The 22,702-nt window shown below is 43.6% G+C and overlaps 4 protein-coding genes across 4 annotated transcripts; 3 read left to right on the top strand and 1 right to left on the bottom strand.

The window, feature by feature from the left end:
- The first annotated feature begins 868 nt into the window (after nucleotides 1–868).
- On the top strand, nucleotides 869–4,812 carry LOC129594917 (uncharacterized). The gene is made up of 7 exons (XM_055491778.1): nucleotides 869–1,203; nucleotides 1,446–1,696; nucleotides 2,251–2,465; nucleotides 2,630–2,709; nucleotides 3,025–3,385; nucleotides 3,458–3,857; nucleotides 3,913–4,812. The coding sequence occupies exons 1-7, from the start codon at nucleotides 965–967 to the stop codon at nucleotides 4,575–4,577; spliced, it is 2,211 nt and encodes a 736-aa protein (XP_055347753.1). The 5' UTR covers nucleotides 869–964; the 3' UTR covers nucleotides 4,578–4,812.
- A 2,615-nt stretch (nucleotides 4,813–7,427) lies between these two features.
- LOC129594929 (uncharacterized) lies at nucleotides 7,428–10,876 on the top strand. The gene is made up of 7 exons (XM_055491795.1): nucleotides 7,428–7,759; nucleotides 7,866–8,116; nucleotides 8,220–8,458; nucleotides 8,979–9,058; nucleotides 9,221–9,584; nucleotides 9,653–10,055; nucleotides 10,124–10,876. Exons 1-7 carry the CDS (start codon nucleotides 7,524–7,526, stop codon nucleotides 10,765–10,767), a joined length of 2,217 nt encoding a protein of 738 aa, XP_055347770.1. The 5' UTR covers nucleotides 7,428–7,523; the 3' UTR covers nucleotides 10,768–10,876.
- A 6,794-nt stretch (nucleotides 10,877–17,670) lies between these two features.
- On the top strand, nucleotides 17,671–20,432 carry LOC129594884 (extracellular signal-regulated kinase 1-like). The gene is made up of 3 exons (XM_055491741.1): nucleotides 17,671–18,291; nucleotides 18,369–19,034; nucleotides 19,578–20,432. The coding sequence occupies exons 1-3, from the start codon at nucleotides 17,967–17,969 to the stop codon at nucleotides 20,390–20,392; spliced, it is 1,806 nt and encodes a 601-aa protein (XP_055347716.1). The 5' UTR covers nucleotides 17,671–17,966; the 3' UTR covers nucleotides 20,393–20,432.
- A 376-nt stretch (nucleotides 20,433–20,808) lies between these two features.
- LOC129594876 (mitogen-activated protein kinase kinase kinase A-like) lies at nucleotides 20,809–21,720 on the bottom strand. Its single transcript, XM_055491729.1, has 2 exons — nucleotides 21,586–21,720; nucleotides 20,809–21,472 (listed from the first exon to the last, which is right to left on the bottom strand). Coding segments are annotated over exons 1-2 (654 nt in total). The 5' UTR covers nucleotides 21,587–21,720; the 3' UTR covers nucleotides 20,809–20,819.
- Nucleotides 21,721–22,702: the final 982 nt, after the last annotated feature.

Below are 22,702 nucleotides of genomic sequence, written 5' to 3'. Positions count from 1 at the left end.
TGCTATTCCATGCTCCGATAATCTACGGAACTGGCGCCCTAAAAAGCGAGGTTGACTACTGTAATTTCAGAGACGCAATATAACCGATTTTTAGTTATGCTCTAGTATAAAATCAGCAAGCAATTGGAAGCTATTCGGTATAAACGGTTAGCGTTCTATGGCAGTTGCTCGTGTTGTGAACGTTTCGCTTATCAGCAGTCTTTAAAGAGTAAGGTTAAAAGTAGATGCACTGCTTTGTCATATCTGCTTTTAAAATGCGCTGCACCGTGTGAGAGCTTGCTACCGTCAGAACATTATCGTGCTACTAATAACTTGATCGTCAGAACATAATTATGTTACTATTAATAATTTAATAGTAACACGCGTGCGCGTCTGTCAGTAATTAATAATAATTACTGACGCGCACGCTCTGCAGTAAAATGTAGAACAATCTAGTAAACTTGTATTCTGTTAAGTTCATTCCAAGTGCCGCGCCGGTAAGGCTGATAAGAGCATAATATGTAAACCTGTGTTCTCTTAAATTATTTCCAGACCTTGTGGATAACCCTAAATCTTAAATTTTTGCAGCACTGTATCCAATAATTTGGGTTGCCGGACAGTACTAGGTTGGGTAAATATCGAATTCACCACCGATCACCATTCGTCATCAGCATAACGATAACGAAGTGATAAGAAACACCATCTCATCAGTATTAGTCAAAGCAAACGATCAATGCGCAGTTCTAACAGCTAACCGTTCCCGTTCTCGCGATTCATCACTCGGCTCAGTCGGCTGTAGATAAGATATCCATACAACAGTGACTACAAGTCTACAAATGCGAGAGTAATAATTATTATTGTGGTAAATTTACGGGTGGTTTATTGGGAATTTTAACTGTACCACGTTAAATTGTTTCCATAATTCCTTTACGGTGTTCATATGAACTCATAAAAGACATTAAGAACGAAACATAAAGACATAAAGATGACCTTTAATGCGCGTGTTTATACATTATATGTGTTCTGGGTGGTTTCTGTTTCCTTTCCGTGCTGCGAATGCATTATCGGTGGCTCCGATGTGGAATCCGAACGAGAACCCGCCTTTCTGGTGGCTGTGGTAAAGCGGAAACACGAGCTGCATTGCGGCGGTACGGTGATCAATCCCTGGTTTGTCTTAACGGCTGCCCACTGTTTCTGTGAGGAAGGCGTTTTCGTCAACACTTGGTAAGTCATATGTATGCCTTTGGTGCTACGCTACCGATGTACCAGATTGCGCTAAAGTAGGAGAATAATACTTAGTACTGTGCGCATTTTCCCTGTAATCGAGACAGTGCTCGACATGTTCGTGCGTATGCTCGACATGTTCTTTATAAGTAACGGTTCTACTGAATTCGCTTAAAGAAAACTCGTTCGATTTCCCGAGAAATCTTTGGTTAATTTGAAACGTTCGTGTTCTTTGTCCCCAGTCCCACTGTAGTTACCGCCGAGCATGCAAGGATTTGGTCGAACGAAGCCCGCTCTCATCTGCAGCCGGTGTCAGAAGTACACTTCCATCCTGGATTCAGTTGCGAAAATTTCGATTTTGCAGTACCCAACGATGATGTGGCACTTTTGGAGCTCTACACTCCACTTCCAGTTAAACCCATTAGTCTGCGTTCCATATCCTGGGAGGAACTGGCCAATCAGCGCGTGGAATTGACCGGATGGGGTGCAACAGGTACTGATGTCACGCGTGCGAAAGCTTTATTTTTCTCAACAATCGATCACTTTCGCTGTATATTTTGGACAATTCTAAATTCCTTTACCACACATTTCCGATCGATAGGATACAAAATTTTCCAAAATACCCTCATTGGTTTACATCTCTGTTTGCATTTGACCTTTATATATAAATGTACCAATCGCAAGTAATAATTTTACACAAAACAAAATCTACGTAATACAAAAATTAATAGAGTTACAAAACGCGCGTTACTGAAACTGCGATCAGCAGTTCGTCGTGTAACGGAGCGTCAGATCTGTATTAGAAATAACTACTAATACGTACATTTAAGAATAAAATTAATATTATTTTTGACATTTTTGCACCTGAAGATTAGCGGAATACCAATACCGGGGTAATGAATTGTTCAGACTTCAGAGCATACATCATAAGTCATTGGCTGTCGAGAAATTCAGAGTACGTCTATAGCTAGTGCGGCGGACGGTGATATGCCCAAGTAATTAATGATTTGCGAAATTATTAACTGCGAATGATTTGCTGCATTGCAGTTGCGGAGGATAAAACTGCAAGCGGCATTCTGCGCACAGTACAGACGGAAGTGGTGCCGCCAAATGAGTGCCGGGATGCAGTGCATGCGTTCCAGGTCTTCGCGTCCAATGTCGAGTGGAGGGAGGAAATAAACGAAGGAAAACTGCAATATTACGAGGAAAGACAGCTGTGTACCAAAGGCTTCATGGACGGTCACCCGGCTGATTCCGCACACGTACGGTTGCTGTTTAAGTTACGCCATAGTTAACACCCGCCTCTTAGGTGCTAATTCACCTTCGGCCCTTAGTCAGCGTTAACTGGAAATTTTTTTACACATTGTATCCAAATAACCTGGTAAAATAAAATATAAAATCTTTAAGCGTGGTATCTGTTCTGCAGGGTGATAGTGGCGGCCCGGTCATACTCAAAATTCCTGGAGAAAAACCAGTTTTGATAGGAATTATTTCCAGAAGTTTGAAGCAAGTATATAAACATTACCATAATATTACTAAACTAAACTAGTATTTAGTAATAATACTAAACTAGTATTTAGTAATGTTATGACATAACGTTTGCGCGTTTCTTATCAGTAATCCGAGGCTGCATCCCCAATTACAATGGTTAATGTGAACCATTGTGATGGGGGTGAACATTGAGACTATGCAGAAGACGACTTATGTACTGTATGTTAGTATAGCGGAAATGCTCTGGCCAAAAGAAAACTCATTTTTGTCGCAACAAAGTTGAGTTGTTTAGCTTCAGTGTGCAAAGTTAAAATACATGTACAATTTCAGTGGTACGCCGGGTGATAAGACGAATCCCAGTATTAACGTCAATATCACGTATTATGAAGACTGGATTGCCGAGGTCATTGCCTCTAGTCCGGCCATACCTTTCGCCGAGGTGAAAAACGCATCCTTAGTGGATACAGTGATTGCGGCGATTGTCAACCTTAGCGCTTACACGCTAGACTGGATGACAGTGTTCGACGCTTTGTATCCTCTCGCATCCATGTTGTTGTTATTGGCCATCTTGGCCGTGCCGACCGATGACGTTCTTTTCTCGAAAACCTGGTGGTGGCACTGGTTATTTGGCGTAGCGCCTGCTCCAACGAATCTGAAGTTGTTATTTGCGTTAACTTGGATTTTTGCGAAAGTATGTACTTACAATTTTACAACCGAAAAGCGGCATCCTAGTTGTGGCGCTAATATACTGTGCCGATTTCAGGTTGCAGTTGTTCCCGCTGTCTGCATCCACATTGACCCTTTATTATGGGAACTGAGAACGGCGCTTATAACCATCTTATGCTGCGTTACCGAGACGTTGCTGATTGTCGCGAAAGGTGCTTCTCTATGGATGCAGCAAACGGATAAGCAGATTATCCACAGTAATGTCTACTCTGGAGAGCGACAATTAAACGAAACATCAACCGACAAGGCCGTTGTGGAAATCAATTTAACTGGACTAGAAAGAAATGTCGGGTGCTATGTGGATCGACTTAAAGAATTTGCACGAGTATTTAGCCAAGAGTCACACGAACGGCTTGTAAAAGTAATGGATAGGTTTCCCTTTGAAGCTGGTATAAACGTTAGTTCTGTCTTAAAATTTTCGACGGACAAATGGAACGGTAAGATAACTAGAGCATAAAAAGTGACGAAATAATTATAACCTTGTATCTGTAGATGCTAATCAATTTGTGCCCCTTGGGATCAAATATCCATTAGCCGAAGAAGGCGGACCCACGTTGCATCGTCTCATCTCCGTCAAACGCGCTGTTCACTACGCTAAACAGATACTGGAGGCACTGGAATTTTTACACGCAAAGAGAATCATTCATGGCGCTCTGGATCTAAACACGGTTTTCGTTAACGACAAGCATGATATCAAAATCTTTGGTTACTTGGACAGAACCCACCGGCAAATACACGGAGCAAAGTATCAGAGCAAAGAAATTATCTGGGAAGCCTTTATGTCACCGGAATGTCTTACCGAACTCTCGCAGGTAGTAGAGGAGTCCGTGTCCCATAAAAGCGATATCTGGAGTTTCGGCTGCATCATGGTGTACCTGCTAACGGATACCTTCACGATGCGTACGAACCACGCCTACCAGCGCGATGAGTACTCTATCCGGTTTAAGGTCAACGGCGGTGACTACGTAGCACGGACAGCTGGGACAGTGCGGGATTTTGGTAGACTTCAGGGACATTTAAATTACGATGCTATAAACAACGAGATCCTGCGTGAGACACTGCGCTACTGCTTTCGGAGCCCAACCATCCCGCCAGAGTTACACAGCATATGGGACGCTTCAGCTGCCCGCGCTAACATGGCAATCATACGACTATAAAAGCTCTGTATTAGGGGCGCTTTGGATGACCTACTTTCAAACGAGTTTCACTAGGAACGCTATAATCTGCTGTTGGTTGGTTAAAATTATGGTGTGTACTTCTGTGTACAGAGTATGTTTGTGATTCGGTAGAAGTACCTAATTAAGCAGCCGAAAGGTTGGGGACTCTGAAACTCTTTTAACTGGATGATGCAATTAAGTGAGCGATCTTTTCACACGCCAAACAAGGAATGTGTTCTGCGATGTGCGTCCACCGGTCCACGAACAGCAAATAGGGAATAATGCCTGCAGGATAAACGTTAGTGTTGGCGCTTGTACAAAGATACACCAATAATCGGCGAGGTCAATGTAAATATTTATTGGCTGTAAAGGCCTGGTAATCGTAGCTGATATCGATTGTTCCGGTCTGCTGCTTTTGTGGACCTACATCGCTTTCCAATGGTCGGACTTTACTCGAAGAGCTTGTTAAAGCAATTCGAGCTGGGATACTCTAGCTTCGCTATAAGCAGCTATTATACTCTTCTATATAGGGGGAAATCAGTTGCATACTATACACCTTCCCTATACTGCTCCAGTCATCCATATGGATTGCCACGTTATGGCTGAACAGGGATTTTTATAAGCACTGCATTTATACCTGCACCAGTGTGCATGTACATGTACCGTGTAAAGCGTAGTGATAATAATCAACAAAATGCTGCATGCAGTCAGTGCAGTGATAGCAGAATTTTCATTTTATTGTGCGTCACGCGGGCAGAAACTTTGGAGTGTGCTCAAATCATTCGGGTCTAGAACGACACATTTGCCACTTGAAATGAATTCCGTAACCTATTCTTCATTCTGCAACCAAAGTTGTGCAGGAGAAGTCACTTTTTCCGCACGAAAATCGAAAATCAAAAGAATGGAAGATTTCGAAGACTCCCAAAATATAAACCAAATCACGGTGCCACACCGGGCGGTGCCACCTGCGTCACGCACCGGAAGCCTCTAGATTTTGTTTCTCGATAAAGTTTAGCTCTAGATTTTGTTTCTTTAAAAAATTTGGCTTTGCTGTTTGGTTAATAGTAAACGTTTTGTTTACTATTAAAATTTTGACTATATACAATTTGCAATATTAAAACTATTAAATTAAAAACGATTTGCGCGCTACAAGTACCTGCACACTGATGCTGGTATAAATGTAGCGCTTTGAAAACCCCCTGTTCAGCCATGATGTGGAAATCCATACGGATGACTGGAGCAGTACAGGGGAAGTGTATAGTATGCAACTGATTTCCCCCTATATATTATAACCGTGACCTTCTATATACCTTCGAAATGCCGCCGTAAAGGCGAGGTATTAACCTTAGGTCACTATGACGCAGCATAACTAATTTTGGTTACGTTCGCCACTATCTGTACAGACTGCAATTATAACTTCATCAAACAACTGGAAGCTACTCGGTATAAACGGTTACCGGTCTATGTCGATCGCTCGCGTTGTATGCGTTCACTTATCAACCGGCTTAAAGATTAAGTTTAAAGGTAGAAGCACTGCTTTGTTAGCCACTGCCGCGAACCTATTAGGTATCTGTTGAAGCATGCACTGCACCGTTTGTTTGCCTGGTACCGTCAGAACATAATCATGTTAGTGATGTTACTACTACTTACTAACAGACGCCCTCGCTGTTTACTAAAAATTTAGATAGAGCTAGCGAAGTTAAGTTTAGTCATATACACTTCAGCATTTTATGCCGGTAAGACTGATAGCAGCATATCTGTATATGTACGAAGGGCGTCCCAAAGGTTACTTTCCCTAATTTATCTCCGTGCCACCTGAAGCAATAGAAGTATGGAAGTTACAATATTTTAGTTATATAACAGCTTATCTTATAGGCTAGTATGAAAATAAAAATAAATAGGTGCAATGAAGAACTACAGAAGCAAAAAATTGGAAAGCTTACAATTAGGTATGTTACTTTTGGCACCCTAATCATGGTGGCTTTGTAAAATCTTTTTCATTTCTTCTCTACTCTGCTTCCGAACGTTTTCTGCAGTGGCTTATTAAACAACAAACACTACAAACAAAATATGAGGGGGAAAATAAATGCTAATGATGTCCTTGATATTGCAATGTTGTCAAAATGCCTTGAAAAGATTACACATAAAAATATTGATTATTTTCTGTACCAGATACGAGTTTTCTTAATTTTTTGCTTTCTGGAACCCTTAACTCACGATTCTTTTTTTCAATAAAAAGTGTATCGTTGGAACACTACAAACAAAATATGAGGGGGAAAATTGATAAAGAGAACAAAAAAGGTGCGGCAAAACCGCAAGGTAGGGTGTCAAAGACCTCCGACAGAGTTTTGTCAAATGTTTTGCAGCCAGATCGCAGTTAGTTACCTGTATAAATACAGTAGCTGAATGTGTCTGTGGAGGAATGCACAAAATTGGCAAATTTACTTTTGTAACGCCCTCTGTAAAAGAGTTAACCTGTGATCTTTTAAGTAATTTCCGGACCTGTGCATTACAAGACATCCCAAAAGTTTTGTAACAGTAGAAGCATACCTATTAATCTGGATGCCGGACAGACCAGGGTTAGGTTAATATCGGACTCACCACAATTTGTCACCAAACACCATTCGTCACCAAATGATAAGTAAGTGATAAGAAATACCATTTCATCATTATTATTCATTGAATAATTATTCAAAGCAAACTATGCGCAGTTCTAATTGAGGTTAACCGTTGCAGTTCTCGCGACTCATCCTGTCAAGATAAGATACGTAAGTTTACAACGAAGGCTACAACTAAAAGCCCACGAATGCGAGAGCAATAATAATTATTATTATGGTAAATCAGCAAGATTTTACGGTTAAGTTTATCGAGTACTTTAACTACCACACTGAGCTGCTTCCATTACGGTTTTCATACGAATAATAACAGTCATTAAGAACGAGAAATATGACCTCTAATACGCGTATTTATACATTATATCTGTTATGGATGGTTTATGCTCCCTTTCCCTGCTGCGAATGCATAATCGGTGGTTCCGATGTGGAGTCAGAACGGGAACACTCGTTTCTGGTGGCTGTGGTAAGGCGGAAATCTGAACAAATTTGCGGCGGCACGGTCATCAATCCCTGGTTTGTCTTGACGGCTGCCCATTGTTTGTGCGAGGATGGCGTTCTCGACACGCGGTATGTAAGCGTTTGGTGTTGCGTTACCGGTAACGCAGGTTGCGCCATACGCGAGCTCCCTTGAAATATCTAATCCATTTGAAACTTTCGTGTTGTCTGCCCACAGTCCAACTGTAGTTACCGTCCAGCATGCACGGATCTGGTCAGGAAACGCACTCTCTCATCTCCAGCCGGTCTCAGATGTACAGGTCCATTCTGGATTCAGTTGCGACGATTTCGATTTTGCAATACCCAAAGATGATATGGCACTGCTGGAGCTCTACACTCCACTTCCAGTGAAACCCATCAGTCTGCGTTCCATATCATGGGAGGAACTGGCCAATCAGCGCGTGGAGTTGGCCGGATGGGGTGCAACAGGTACAGTAGCAGTGCTACGGATGCCACCGATATATTTCACTGTTATGGACAGTGATAGGGCCGGACAACTTTATACAATGTCATAATTGCGAATGTTTTGCAGTTGCCGGTGGCGAAAGTATGAGCACCATTCTGCGTACAGTAGAGACGGAAGTGGTGCTGCCGAACGAGTGCCGGGATGCAGTTCGTGAGTACCAGAACTTGACGTCCAGTCCAGGGAGGGACGGCGAGGACGGCGACCACGATGACCACAAAAAATTTGCCGACAACCTGAAATACTACGAAGAAAGACAACTTTGCACCAAAGGCTTTGTGGACGATCACCCCGCTGATTCCGCGAAAGTACGGTTACTACGAGTATTTTATACTACATATTTTGAGCAACTACAACTTAAAGGCAGCTCTTTCGGTGTTCAGTCAGCTCTGTTTGGAGAAGACTGTATTTGGCAATTTATTTTTTGGCTCTGTTTTCTCAGTCAGAATCTACATTACGATAAAAAGTTTTAGGAATTAAAAAAAGAAGTGGGAATCTGTGGATGGAGGATATCTATCGTGTTTTTAACTAAAACCATAAAGAACCACAGATATATGGAGACTAAATAATTATTTCGTAAAGCTAAAAAATTCTAGCATAAAACATCATTAATTACAGCGTTTAGAACAACCTTTTTGCAGTGCATCCGACCGGTAAGGTAAATAACATTTCGTAGCTAAACGTTTGGGGTTGCATGGATGTTCTGCATCACAACACAAATATCTGTATGCACCCAGATGGCCTTTTGACAATTGACCGATTGTAATGAAATCGTATGCGTAATACATAAGGTATCAAAACAATGCCAACTGACACCTTTTTTGCCAGGGTGACAGTGGCGGTCCGGTCATATTGAGAGTTCCTGGACAAGAACCAGTTTTAATAGGAGTTATTTCCAGCAGTATCAAGTAAGCCTACTACGTTACGTATTCAGTATTCTCTTATAGACATAACTTATGGTCGCACGGCATTTCCAAGCCTTTGCTACAAAGAGACATCCCGATTTTAACATAATGATAAAACCTACTAACAAAAGGCTCACTTTTCTAAACAGTTTGGTTAAATTGTAGTGCAACGACCGGCGATATGAACAGTCCCGGTGTCAACGTGAATATCACGTATTATAAAGAATGGATTGCTGAGGTCACACAAGCGAGTCGGGGTATAGACATTTGCGGTATGAAGAACGGGACTCTGGTGGATACTGCTCCAGTGAAACATTTCACGTTCTACGCAATTGACTGGATGAAAGTACTGGAGAGCGTCTATACACCAATATCCGTCTTATTCCTATTGGCCATTTTGGCAGTGCCAAGCACGCAACAAAATATCCATTTGCTGTCAAAGCAGTGGTGGTCGAAATGGCTCAGTGTATCAGCGGTTGACATTACAAAAAGCACTTTGTATTATGCGACTGCCTGGATGGTACTAAAGGTTAGCAATGAACACCAGATTATTTTTTGTTGATTTTCGTGTTCTTTAATGATGGAGTCTACTTTCAGTTATCGACAATTTACGCCTTGTGCATTCAAATTGATCCGTCGTTTTGGGAGGAATCTGGACGAATGGTCAATCTGCTCGTATGCTTTATCACCGAAATTCTCGTTCTGTCCGCCAAATATGCATCTGTAAAACTGCTGGAAACAGACAAGCAGATTTTTCACAACAATCCAAATTCAGGAAGTCGTACGATGAACGTGACGTCAGCCAACCATACCGTCGAGGAGATCGATATAACGAGCCATCGCGACAAGGTCATCGTGTATGTCGACCGCTTGAGGGAATTTGCAGCAATGTTTAACGACAGAAGCTGTCAACATGTCGTCATGCTACAAGATGAATTTCTTTTCAAAACGGCAGTGCTAGGACAGTCCATCTTACGGTTTTCAACCAACAAATGGAACGGTATGCCGCTTTATTTGGGTCGCTGGGTATTTATCGTGCCGGTAACTGTTTGCATTAACGTTTTGTAGAATCTATGCAATTTGTACCGATGGGAACAAAGCATGCATTGACGGCCGATGGAATAGCGAACAAACCGGGGAACAGCGATGTCATTCGTTACGGTAGCCAGATATTGGACGGACTAGTGTACTTGCATACCAAAGGGATCGTTCACGGCGCACTGGATCTAACAACGGTGTTTGTTAATGATGCTCAAGAAATCAAAATTTTTGGGTACTTAGACAGTGTTCAGCGCAGTATACTCGGAGTAACCTACAAAATGGATCCAAGTCTGTGGGAAGCCTTCATGTCACCGGAAAGCCTTCTCGATTTTACACAACCCGATGCAGCTGACCGGCAAGCCGTCACCTCCAAAACCGATATGTGGAGCTTCGGATGTATCATGGTTTATCTGTTGACGGACACATTTCGATACAGTTTCGACAAAAAACACAACCGCCGAAACTTTCAGATCAAGTTCATAAAAAATGGTAAAGATTGTATCGTTTGTACCCCGGGAGGTGTTTCTGATACTGTCAAGGCAAAAGGTCATCTGAACTATGACGCTGTTGACAATGGACCTTTGCGCAAAATCTTAGATAGATGCTTCTCTTTTGATCCAGCACATAGGGAAAATGCTCTGACTGTCAAACAAGCAACTTATTTCAGATAATATTTGTTTGCCTAGATTGCAATAATTAACGTTTATGGCCCAGAGAAACTTGTTGTTTTTTTCTATGTACAAAGCGGGTCTGCCCGCACGTTTCCTAAAAAGATCTAGACACCGGACACAAAAAAGACTGGATTCCAAATTTTTGGGTGCAACGGAAGTTAAAACGTTTCAGCTGGTGAGATGCCAGTTAGGAGTAGCCGATTCCTGTGTTTATTTTTAGTTAAGACAGACTCCGCGAACACCTCAGCAATGACTTTAATGGTAGTTTGGGGGTTAGCACGTTGTATCGATGACATATGTAACCGACGCAGCGGATCCAATAGGTCATCTCCACAAAAGGTAACCGACACAGCGGATCCATTAATTACACACTTCCAAAACAACCCCCCTTCCATAAGGAAAAGGGAGGGAGGGTGGGAAGAAATTCCCAAACACAATTCGAGCAGCCACAGAACTAACTTTCAGACACGGCACTCAGCTACATCAATCGCACAACTACATACACAAACTTTCAATGATAGTACTATCCATAACATACAATGCTACAACTGACCACTGCCCAACCGCCCCACCCGCGCCCAACCACATCTCTCCAATCCGCCCTTCATCCTTCTCCGCTGTCTTAACCGGAATTAGCTCCGCTAATTCTATTTAAGACAGACTCCGCGAACACCTCAGCAATGACTTTAATGGTAGTTTGGGGGTTAGCACGTTGTATCGATGACATATGTAACCGACGCAGCGGATCCAATAGGTCATCTCCACAAAAGGTAACCGACACAGCGGATCCATTAATTACACACTTCCAAAACAACCCCCCAAAACCCCCAAATGCGTCAAACATAGGGCCGCAAACCATCAACAGGCTTGGTCGAGCGGATGTAACCTTGATACGCATCGCTCTTCCACCGACCGGAACGCTTAATACAGATATCCGACTGGTGACAGTTCGCAGCAGTAGTCGCAGCTCCGATACGGAAGCTGTGTGGTGTAATACAGCCAAGTTTAGAAATACCGTGCAACAGCGCTTTCAACATGCCGGCGAAGCGAGAGCGAGAAAGAAAGGTACCATCCCGAAAAGTAAATAAAGGATAGTTATTAGGATAATCCAAAACCTTACGCAATAGGTAAAACTTATAGATAGACCGAAATGGGCAAACAGATCTATTTGTAGCAGACAACGATACAACCGAACCACGAGCATACTGGTCTGTTTTAGACCGCTTAATAGACATTAAAACAACAGATTTCTGAATGGTTACGTCAGACAGCAACAAGGTCGAACAAGCTTGGAAAGAACGTTTGTGCGACGACGTATACTCACACGGACGAAGGAAGCCGAAATATGCAGCATTACAAGCTGCCCAGAATAATGACTTATCGTATGGTGACCAACGAGAATCATTAAGACAGCGCTTAATTAATCTCATAACATCCAGTGATACCGGAAGTCTCTTATCGCGCCGAGGCGGACGGAGCCGCGCATAACCTTTAATCGCGCGAGTAATAACAAGCGACTTTGTAAAATCGAATTTTCCATGCTCACAAAGCCAATTAGAAACACCAGAAATATATACACGAAGCGTGGCATATGATTTACTAGAATCGAACAAATGTGCAATGAAACGCAACAAAGATGAGCAGCTAAGCTGATAATTGTGTTGCTGGCAAAAATTGCGATAAGTTGTAAAACCAATGCAGTACACGGACCGAGAAGAGGATGCAATATGACTTTTTAATAACAATTTAATGGTAGAATCCATGCTACTCAACTAGTAACTCATTCAACACATCAGGTACGAACTCAGGGTTAGCATTAGCGTTAGGACAAAGCTGACGAAACATAACTAGCTGACCACGAGACAAAGCGTCGGCAACATTGTGGCGGTGGCGGCTAGCAGTTCAGCGAAATCAACGTATCTTTCGTTACTGCGAAGATCCGCTTCAATTTCAGGATCCACTGCTGTCAAATTTAAAAACGGACCAAGGCGCGCACTTACAGGCAGTTTCGGTAAAACAACAGGCGTTGAGCAGTCACTGATTAAGATGCTGTCCCGTTGACCAATACCCGGCGACGCACAAGACAGAGACGGACGATGATGCCCGGCAGATGTCAAAGTGTCAATTTGAGCTTGCATTTCATTCTGTCGACGAAGCAGAGACTCCACAGAAGGCGACATACGGGAACGCGACTTCTTCCTGGGAGGTGACACTGACTTCCGACTGGACCTGGCAACGCGATAAAGCGTTCCTGTGGACTCATCCGAATCATGAGACAGTACTGAAGACTGTTTCGTAGACGCTTCCGATAAAGACGACACGGATGCGATTTACGATCTCAGTTCCCAAACACAATTCGAGCAGCCACAGAACTAACTTTCAGACACGGCACTCAGCTACATCAATCGCACAACTACATACACAAACTTTCAATGATAGTACTATCCATAACATACAATGCTACAACTGACCACTGCCCAACCGCCCCACCCGCGCCCAACCACATCTCTCCAATCCGCCCTTCATCCTTCTCCGCTGTCTTAACCGGAATTAGCTCCGCTAATTCTATTTAAGACAGACTCCGCGAACACCTCAGCAATGACTTTAATGGTAGTTTGGGGGTTAGCACGTTGTATCGATGACATATGTAACCGACGCAGCGGATCCAATAGGTCATCTCCACAAAAGGTAACCGACACAGCGGATCCATTAATTACACACTTCCAAAACAACCCCCCAAAACCCCCAAATGCGTCAAACATAGGGCCGCAAACCATCAACAGGCTTGGTCGACGGATGTAACCTTGATACGCATCGCTCTTCCACCGACCGGAACGCTTAATACAGATATCCGACTGGTGACAGTTCGCAGTAGTCGCAGCTCCGATACGGAAGCTGTGTGGTGTAATACAGCCAAGTTTAGAAATACCGTGCAACAGCGCTTTCAACATGCCGGCGAAGCGAGAGCGAGAAAGAAAGGTACCATCCCGAAAAGTAAATAAAGGATAGTTATTAGGATAATCCAAAACCTTACGCAATAGGTAAAACTTATAGATAGACCGAAATGGGCAAACAGATCTATTTGTAGCAGACAACGATACAACCGAACCACGAGCATACTGGTCTGTTTTAGACCGCTTAATAGACATTAAAACAACAGATTTCTGAATGGTTACGTCAGACAGCAACAAGGTCGAACAAGCTTGGAAAGAACGTTTGTGCGACGACGTATACTCACACGGACGAAGGAAGCCGAAATATGCAGCATTACAAGCTGCCCAGAATAATGACTTATCGTATGGTGACCAACGAGAATCATTAAGACACGCTTAATTAATCTCATAACATCCAGTGATACCGGAAGTCTCTTATCGCGCCGAGGCGGACGGAGCCGCGCATAACCTTTAATCGCGCGAGTAATAACAAGCGACTTTGTAAAATCGAATTTTCCATGCTCACAAAGCCAATTAGAAACACCAGAAATATATACACGAAGCGTGGCATATGATTTACTAGAATCGAACAAATGTGCAATGAAACGCAACAAAGATGAGCAGCTAAGCTGATAATTGTGTTGCTGGCAAAAATTGCGATAAGTTGTAAAACCAATGCAGTACACGGACCGAGAAGAGGATGCAATATGACTTTTTAATAACAATTTAATGGTAGAATCCATGCTACTCAACTAGTAACTCATTCAACACATCAGGTACGAACTCAGGGTTAGCATTAGCGTTAGGACAAAGCTGACGAAACATAACTAGCTGACCACGAGACAAAGCGTCGGCAACATTGTTCGACAAACCAGATATGTGGACAATTCTTAAATTGAAATTATGTTGAGCCGCAATAAAAAATATTTTCCGCATAACAGAGTTTATTTGTAAATTAGCAGAACAAAACTTAGACCATGCTTGCACAACTGCGAGATTGTCAGAATGCAACTGAACTTTCTTGCCGGTTAGTAACTTTCCCCATAGCAGACATGCAATGTAAACTGGAATTATCTCACAAAGTGCGATACTGTGCTCAGCCATAACCGCACCAGCTGGCCATTTCGCAAAAAACCAACGACCGGCAAAATAACCACCAATCCCCACCGATAACGATGCGTCAGTGAATAACTGTAACACATCCGCATCAGACCAATCAATGTCCATAAAGGAATTAGTGCCGTTCCATGTCGGCAAGAAATCGCGCCACCACTGTATATCCGCATGAAAGCCGGCATCCAATACAACTTCATCCAACTGATTACGCAACAAATTAATCATACGACGTAGAAAAAGCCGACCAACCGGCACGCATTTGGCAGCAAACTGTAATTTACCGATAATACTTTGTAGCTCAGTTTTGGAACAAGTAGTACGATCAGCCCACTGTGCAAGCACTAAAACAATTTCCGCAAGCTTTTTAGAAGGCAAAGAAATGGTGCCGGCCACTGAATCAAGCACAATCCCTAAAAAGGTCAGTGCAGTTGCCGGACCTTCGGTCTTCTCGACCGCCAGAGGAACACCAAGAATGCCACATAAATCAATGAAACTGTCCAATATAAGCTGACACTGTGCCGAACCAGCCAAGCCTATGATAAGGAAATCGTCCACATAATGCAGAATCCACTTATGATGGGTGATATTCGATAAGATCCAGTGAATTGCTTCGGAGAATAAGCAGAATAAATAGGGAGAAGAACGTGAGCCGAACGGTAAAACTATATCAAAATAGTATCCATTTCCCACACGATAACCCAGGAGATGCCAGTCTTCACGCCGAACTGGCACCAGTCTAAAGGCATGTTTAATGTCTAATTTTACCATAACTGCGCCTTTACCAGCTGTCTTCAAATATCGGATAGCATCATCGACTGTACAGTAAGAAACAGTATATGTGTGGCGGTCAATGCAGTCGTTAACAGATGTGCCAGACGGAGCTGACAAATTATTTATGATTCTGTGTCCACCTGACGCTTTGGGAATAACGCCGAGGGAATTGCAGACAAAATTAATTAATGGCGGCTTATCAAACGGGCCAACAGAGTGGCCTAATGACACTTCTTTATGCACAGACGCTAACAAAATATCATGATGGATAACTGCTGATTTCATATTAGACACTGACCAAGATACGCGGGGGCCGGTATAACCAATATCCGCTCCATTTAATAAGATATCAGATATCTGCGCAACGAACAACCGATCTGGGTGGTCTGTCAATAACTGGACAAATTTCTCACGACGAAGCGGTGTTGCCGGTTTTGTTGGCATCATTGACTTCATAGCAGGAATAGAAACCGTGTCCTCCACGTCCACAATGTGAGCAGAAATGACGAAGTTTCTTACGGCTTGGTGTTGAACAAATTCCATCGTTGAAGTCCTGACAAATGACTTTTCCGACACTACCGGCACTATTTTTTCGATCCCCGCCGGCCGCAGCCGGCCGGTCACGAAAAAGCTGTGTGCTGCTGCTGCTAGTACTGGCTACACCTACAGCCGGCCGCATCCAACAATTACGAGCAAAATGACCATTACGGCCGCAGTTATTACAAGCACCACGCTGCGGTTCCGATAGACGTTGCATCTGCAGTTGTTCCGGTAAACGTTGCATCTGGAAAGACTGCCGAAAGATTTCTTGATCAGCTGTCTCCCATATAGCCACGTTGCACGGCTGTGTACGAGCAAACATACGAAAGCGATGGTCGTAACCCAGCCACTGGTTAACAGAGTAACCACTGGCCGCAAAACTTGCCATAACACTCAAGTACTTAATCAACGGCAGGCGCATGTCAGGATAATAATGCGTTCGATGAGCCATAAACACAGAGTATGCACTAACCCACTGTGCAAATGAATCAATTGGCGGCGGCTTAAATGACTTTTTATCCCGAACAGAATAATACTGGAAGTCTGTGGCGGCTAGCAGTTCAGCGAAATCAACGTATCTTTCGTTACTGCGAAGATCCGCTTCAATTTCAGGATCCACTGTCAAATTTAAAACGGACCAAGGCGCGCACTTACAGGCAGTTTCGGTAAAACAACAGGCGTTGAGCAGTCACTGATTAAGATGCTGTCCCGTTGACCAATACCCGGCGACGCACAAGACAGAGACGGACGATGATGCCCGGCAGATGTCAAAGTGTCAATTTGAGCTTGCATTTCATTCTGTCGACGAAGCAGAGACTCCACAGAAGGCGACATACGGGAACGCGACTTCTTCCTGGGAGGTGACACTGACTTCCGACTGGACCTGGCAACGCGATAAAGCGTTCCTGTGGACTCATCCGAATCATGAGACAGTACTGAAGACTGTTTCGTAGACGCTTCCGATAAAGACGACACGGATGCGATTTGCGATCTCAGTTCCCAAACACAATTCGAGCAGCCACAGAACTAACTTTCAGACACGGCACTCAGCTACATCAATCGCACAACTACATACACAAACTTTCAATGATAGTACTATCCATAACATACAATGCTACAACTGACCACTGCCCAACCGCCCCACCCGCGCCCAACCACATCTCTCCAATCCGCCCTTCATCCTTCTCCGCTGTCTTAACCGGAATTAGCTCCGCTAATTCTATTTATGAGTAGCCGAGTAGCAGTGCATTTTTACTACACTGTATATATGTAGTGAGATGACGGACACGTTTTTGATTACATGTATGATGTAGGTAATTAAGCGAGCAGTTTGTTCTCACGCAAACAATGCAAAGTTTACGAGCAGCAACAGGAAATACAACCTGATAGATAACCGTTAGTGTTGACGTTCATCCAACAATTAAACCAACAATCAACAAGATTACGGTCGTTAACTCAAATTTTAAAACTGAGTGCAACTGCCTTAAATGGTCTGGTAATCAGACCTGATTATCGATTGTTCTCGCGCTCGTGCCTATCCTTCTTTCTAATTTTACAGCTACCATCTAAACACACTGAACACCAACACCATTCACACTGAACACTGAACACCCTTCGCATTCTCTTGGATAACGAACTCTCTTTAAGTTTCGTAGTAGCAGTCCACGCAGTGATTGTTGCTGTTGCTTAAGGCCTTAAGGGTCCGCTTGGAGTGCCCGCTGCACCAGCAAATTCCAGTTTTGTGTTTCGATGTTTCATTGTAGTTAGGTCGTGTTTTATTCCAGTTGTTGTACTATTTTTTGTTGACTGATACAATATCATTAAAGCGGTAATACAGCAATGTCAAAATCATACCAGTTTGTTGACGGACCGCGCACCTTTAACTACGACATTATCCGGCATATCGGACGTGGCGGCGGTGGGAGCGTGTCGGAAGCGATAGAGATTATCGATGGTGAAGTGTCCAAGCGGCCGGTTGTGGTAAAAGAAAGTGCCTGCGTGAACACCAGTGACGAAGTACTGCAAACCATAGCGGAAAAACTGCGACGGATTCGCCGAATTAAAAGTCCCAATGTTACCGCGTACTATCACGCAAAGCTGGAGAAGTTCGTGTATGGTATAGAGACTTCTATACAAACAGTGGTGGTGATGGAATACTGTCCACGTGAGTCACTTGTAAAACCAAAGTAAAAAGGCAACATGCAGTATTTGTATTAGACTATTAGGTAGTAATACTTACAGTTGGAGATTTGGAAACATACGCCAAGCTAACCATGCTATCAAACGACGAGATTAAAGACATTATACGACAGATTTTAACCGGCCTAGTAGCCATTCACTCCCATAATGTGATCCATATGGATTTGAAGACGGCTAACATTGTCCTCGCTCACGATGACCGGCATTCACGGTATGCCTTGGTGGCCAAAATAACCGATCTTGATGACCATTATGCCCTGCAAGCCAGTGTTACCAAAACCAAAGAAGTAACCAGCAACCTAAAGGGCACAACGTACTTTATGTCACCGGAAATGCTGGAGCGGGGAAACGGTCAGTACCAGATTGGGAGAATGACCGATATGTGGAGCTTGGGCTGCATAATTGTCGAGCTGTACCGCCAGAACCAGCCCTTTCGGTTCGTCAACACCATCAACGGGATGCCCAACCCAGCAACTATTTTGCTGGTTGACGAAGCCAATCTACCAAACGCAGTCGAGAATTTTGTGCTCAATGGTGGAATCCCCGAGATTCCCGTGGAGATTCCAGATGTGGCTAAAACAATGATGGAGAAGTGTTTTGAAAAAAATCCCAATAAACGGCTCAGCCCAGTGGAAATGTTGGATAGTGGGTGGTTTGAAAATGCAGAAGCTTTGCATAGACCAAAAGCTGATACCGCCCCTAAAGGAGGTACTATATAGTTTTAGTTTGTAAATTTAATAATTATTGTCTTTAATTTTCCACATAAATGCACTTAAATATGAAGATGGTTTTACACCGAACCAGACCAGCACCATTACTGAAAGATTTTAAAATTCCTTTAGAAATGTGAAATGTGTGCCAATACCGTGACTCTGTGATTCTGTGCTCAGATCGGATCTTCATGCATATGACGTGCGTTCAACAAGCAAATTTAAAGGAGGTCGATACATTATGCACCTGGCCTTAATGCGACAGAATTGCCTTGCAGCCGTAACTACTCAACCGTGTGTTGTGCGCCCAAACCGGCTTTCAATCAAATGTATAAAAAAAATCAACCTGCTACAGATTGTCCGCGACGTAACCCAAAGCAAACAAAAAGTGTTTGATAGTTTTCATAATTCAACCGAAAGCAAAAGTTTTTGTGCATGTACTGCACACGAACTTTGTACTATATGCCGGGTCACTTTCCGGCATATGGTACAAAGCATCACTGCATCAGCAACGCGACGAAAATAATTTTCCTGTTTATAGAAGCGAACGGGGAAAATCAATTCCTACTTAGGAATAAAGACCTTATCCCAAAACCCAGCCGCGAAATGATATGGGACTGTGGTGTTAATTGTGCCGCGCGAGTGTTAATGCACCACACTCCCCACACGCATTTTCCCTACCATTGCTACGCCACTGAAGTGGCACAAGTGAAGAAGAACATCGACCCCGGCCAGCCAGTGGACGAGAAGTATCGTCGGTTACTTCTGAAATGGCTGCAGCAGAGTCAGGCACCGACAGCCATTCAGCAGAATCCCTGGGCGACGCTGGCTAATACCTTGGGGTCATTCCTTTTGTCCGTTGACTCACCGCGCCTGACAGCGCTGATCACGCTGATGCTGCCGACGATCGGACCGTCGTTTCCCGATGTGGCCAGATGGATGAACCGATACACGAAAGAGTACCAGTACGTGTGCAAAGGTCGCGCTACTTGGTCAGATATTAAGCAGCTGCTGGATCGTCATGAACCGGTTATCGCACAAATGTCGTTGGGTGATCTGGAGTTTAGCGATACGATCAGGCAGGCAGCCGCCCTGACCGGCTACCAAGCGATGTGCCCAACGACTTTCCCCAATTTCCATGCGGTCGTTCTGCGCGGGTACACAGGTGCGAAGCCTAACGGAGAACCCGATAGGTTGTGGATGACATATCCTGACGGAGAGAATACAGAGATGTCGTATGCGCGGTTTAAAAAGTGTGCTAACTGGGAATCTTCTCATCCGCTGACAAAAGAAGCATTCGATTTGTCTGGCTACGAACCGGGGCAGATTATCTATCGTGTTAAGAAGGAGTTCTGATCGATGAGAAACCGGAATAGCAGTACGAGCTTATCCTGATAACGCTAATTATGAGAGGTCTTCATGCTCTTTAATTACATTAACCTACAGCGATAAGATAAGCAGTGACATTAAAAATCATAGTTCTGATTTGCGTTTGGTTGATCTTTACGCTTTACGCCTGAACCTTGAAGCAGAGTGCCAGTACACCTAAGCTTTAATTGAATAGAACATTATTAACATGTTGTCTATCAGCTGTCGTGCACATAAACGACCCGCAAGAATTCATAATTATTCGTCTAACATGCAACCTATTATTTTACCTAGAGCATCATGCAACTGTGGTACGCCTTCGAGTAACTCCAAGGCTCCCGGTAATCCGGTTTATGATTGGTATAGAAAACATATTTCATCGGCAGAATTACATAAAAACGGCAGTATCAAGTGGCTAAGCACGCCACTGCCAAGGCCCGCCCTTAAACCACGGATCCTGCAGCAGCTCCACCGCTTTCGGCCTATCCATCCCAGATCGTTTAAAACATTGCTCCAGTTTAGTGAATCCTTTCAAAATTTCCGTCTGCGGAATATCCGGTACTCCGTTCTGCACGATGAAATCGCGCACCTGCATCGGCAGCGACCGCTGTTCAACAATCATATAATCCGTCCTCACTGGGCGTACCCCATCCATCTTGATTAATTTAAACGGCAAACTCCCCCGTCCTAATTCGACAACGATAACTCCCACACTCCAGATATCGGTTTTGCGTCCTACACGCAGTAAGTCATATTTGGCCTGGAGGATTTCCGGCGACTGATACCTTTCCGTTCCTCGGGTGTCCTTCACTTCGGAGCGGGTCATCGTGGCAATGATCGCGACGTGATCATCGATGTCGGCGATCTTGGTGACGATCACGCCATCCCTCACTGTTAAGAGAATGTTCGCCGGTTTTAAATCGGTGTGGGCGACCTTGTTCTCGTCGGCATGAAGATAACTCAGTCCTTGCAGGATATCGTGTACGCAGGATTTCACAGCGACAAGTGGCAGCGGAGGCGTCACGTTTTGCTGCCGCTTATTCGCCAAATATGCCTCCAGATTTCCCACTATGTGTACAAAGGTCACGGTTATCTTAGTTACGGTTATCTTGGTTATCTTAGACCGAATATGCTTTACACGTATTTATGTTTCGTTTATGGTGGCTTTTTCAGTAACATACTTTCGCAAAACTCCAGGATGAGTATTCCTTCTTTTTGAGTCGGTATGAACTCGTTATCGTGTTCCTTGGCATGGAAATAGCGAACTAAGTTGACATGATGGAATGTAAGCGCTCCTCCACTGCGCTACTAACTTGACAGCCACCTGGTTCTGCGTAGCGGGATCCGCGTTGTTCTGGAAAAGACAATCCGTTTCAGAACGTATTTGTCGTTGGGATTGTCGTTCCTCGATGCCAGGTAGGCGGTTCCGAAAGCCCCACCTCCAAGTATCTTTTCCGGTGTGAAGACATTTCCGTCGAGAGTGTAATTGTCAGATACCTGGCGGCCCATTTCAGTACAGTGTACACAACGCAAATAATCCACTTTTGTAACGCGAACCTTCGTCTACTTCGTGAAATACTGCTTAAGTTAGCGAACACTGCACACTGTTCGATAATTTCAGTATTTGGGGTGTTATCAAGCTTACACCCGTTTATCGGCTAATTTCTAGATACAGATACATTAGTATTGCATTATATAGTATATCTACATACAGCACTGCATATGTACATATTCGTTATCTGTGAATACTTCTATATTTTCTTCTGGGTTTGGGTACAGTCTGCGCAGTACCTGCTGCCTTCAAATAAATACATACTCACTAATTATGAAACCACCTTCAAAACATAATTGATTATCTGTTGCTTTTTATCTTGCGCGACGATGCCGCAGCGGTAAGTAATTAATTGGGGTGTGCTATAATTCAATGCACAAAGCGATTTTCATAAGTACAGCACTATAATTATGAATGAATCCCGGTTTATCAGCAACATGAACGCGATTATAAAATTTCACCAGTAATGTTACGAGTATTGCAGCAAGCCGATAAAGTTATTTAATTGTGTGGCAAAATATTGAAAACAGTTAATACACTTGTAATTTTTACGCTGTACAGAGTACTCGTACAGTCGTGCTACATCGGTAATTCTGCGTCGCACTGGTAGTTACAAGTTACAACGCATATGCCACCGCCACCAGAGCGGTGATTGCTGCATGTATAATTACAATGAATTTCCGGTAGAACGACTTTACGTTACCGTACCAGTGACGCGCCCCCACTATGTTCGTTCTGTTTATCGA

Source organism: Paramacrobiotus metropolitanus, unplaced genomic scaffold (genome assembly GCF_019649055.1).
Source record: "Paramacrobiotus metropolitanus isolate TYO unplaced genomic scaffold, Prichtersi_v1.0 Parri_scaffold0000072, whole genome shotgun sequence".
In the NCBI taxonomy this organism is placed as follows: domain Eukaryota; kingdom Metazoa; phylum Tardigrada; class Eutardigrada; order Parachela; family Macrobiotidae; genus Paramacrobiotus; species Paramacrobiotus metropolitanus.
The sequence above is the reverse complement of the archived record's forward strand: the minus strand, read 5'-3'. Positions and strand labels throughout refer to the sequence as shown.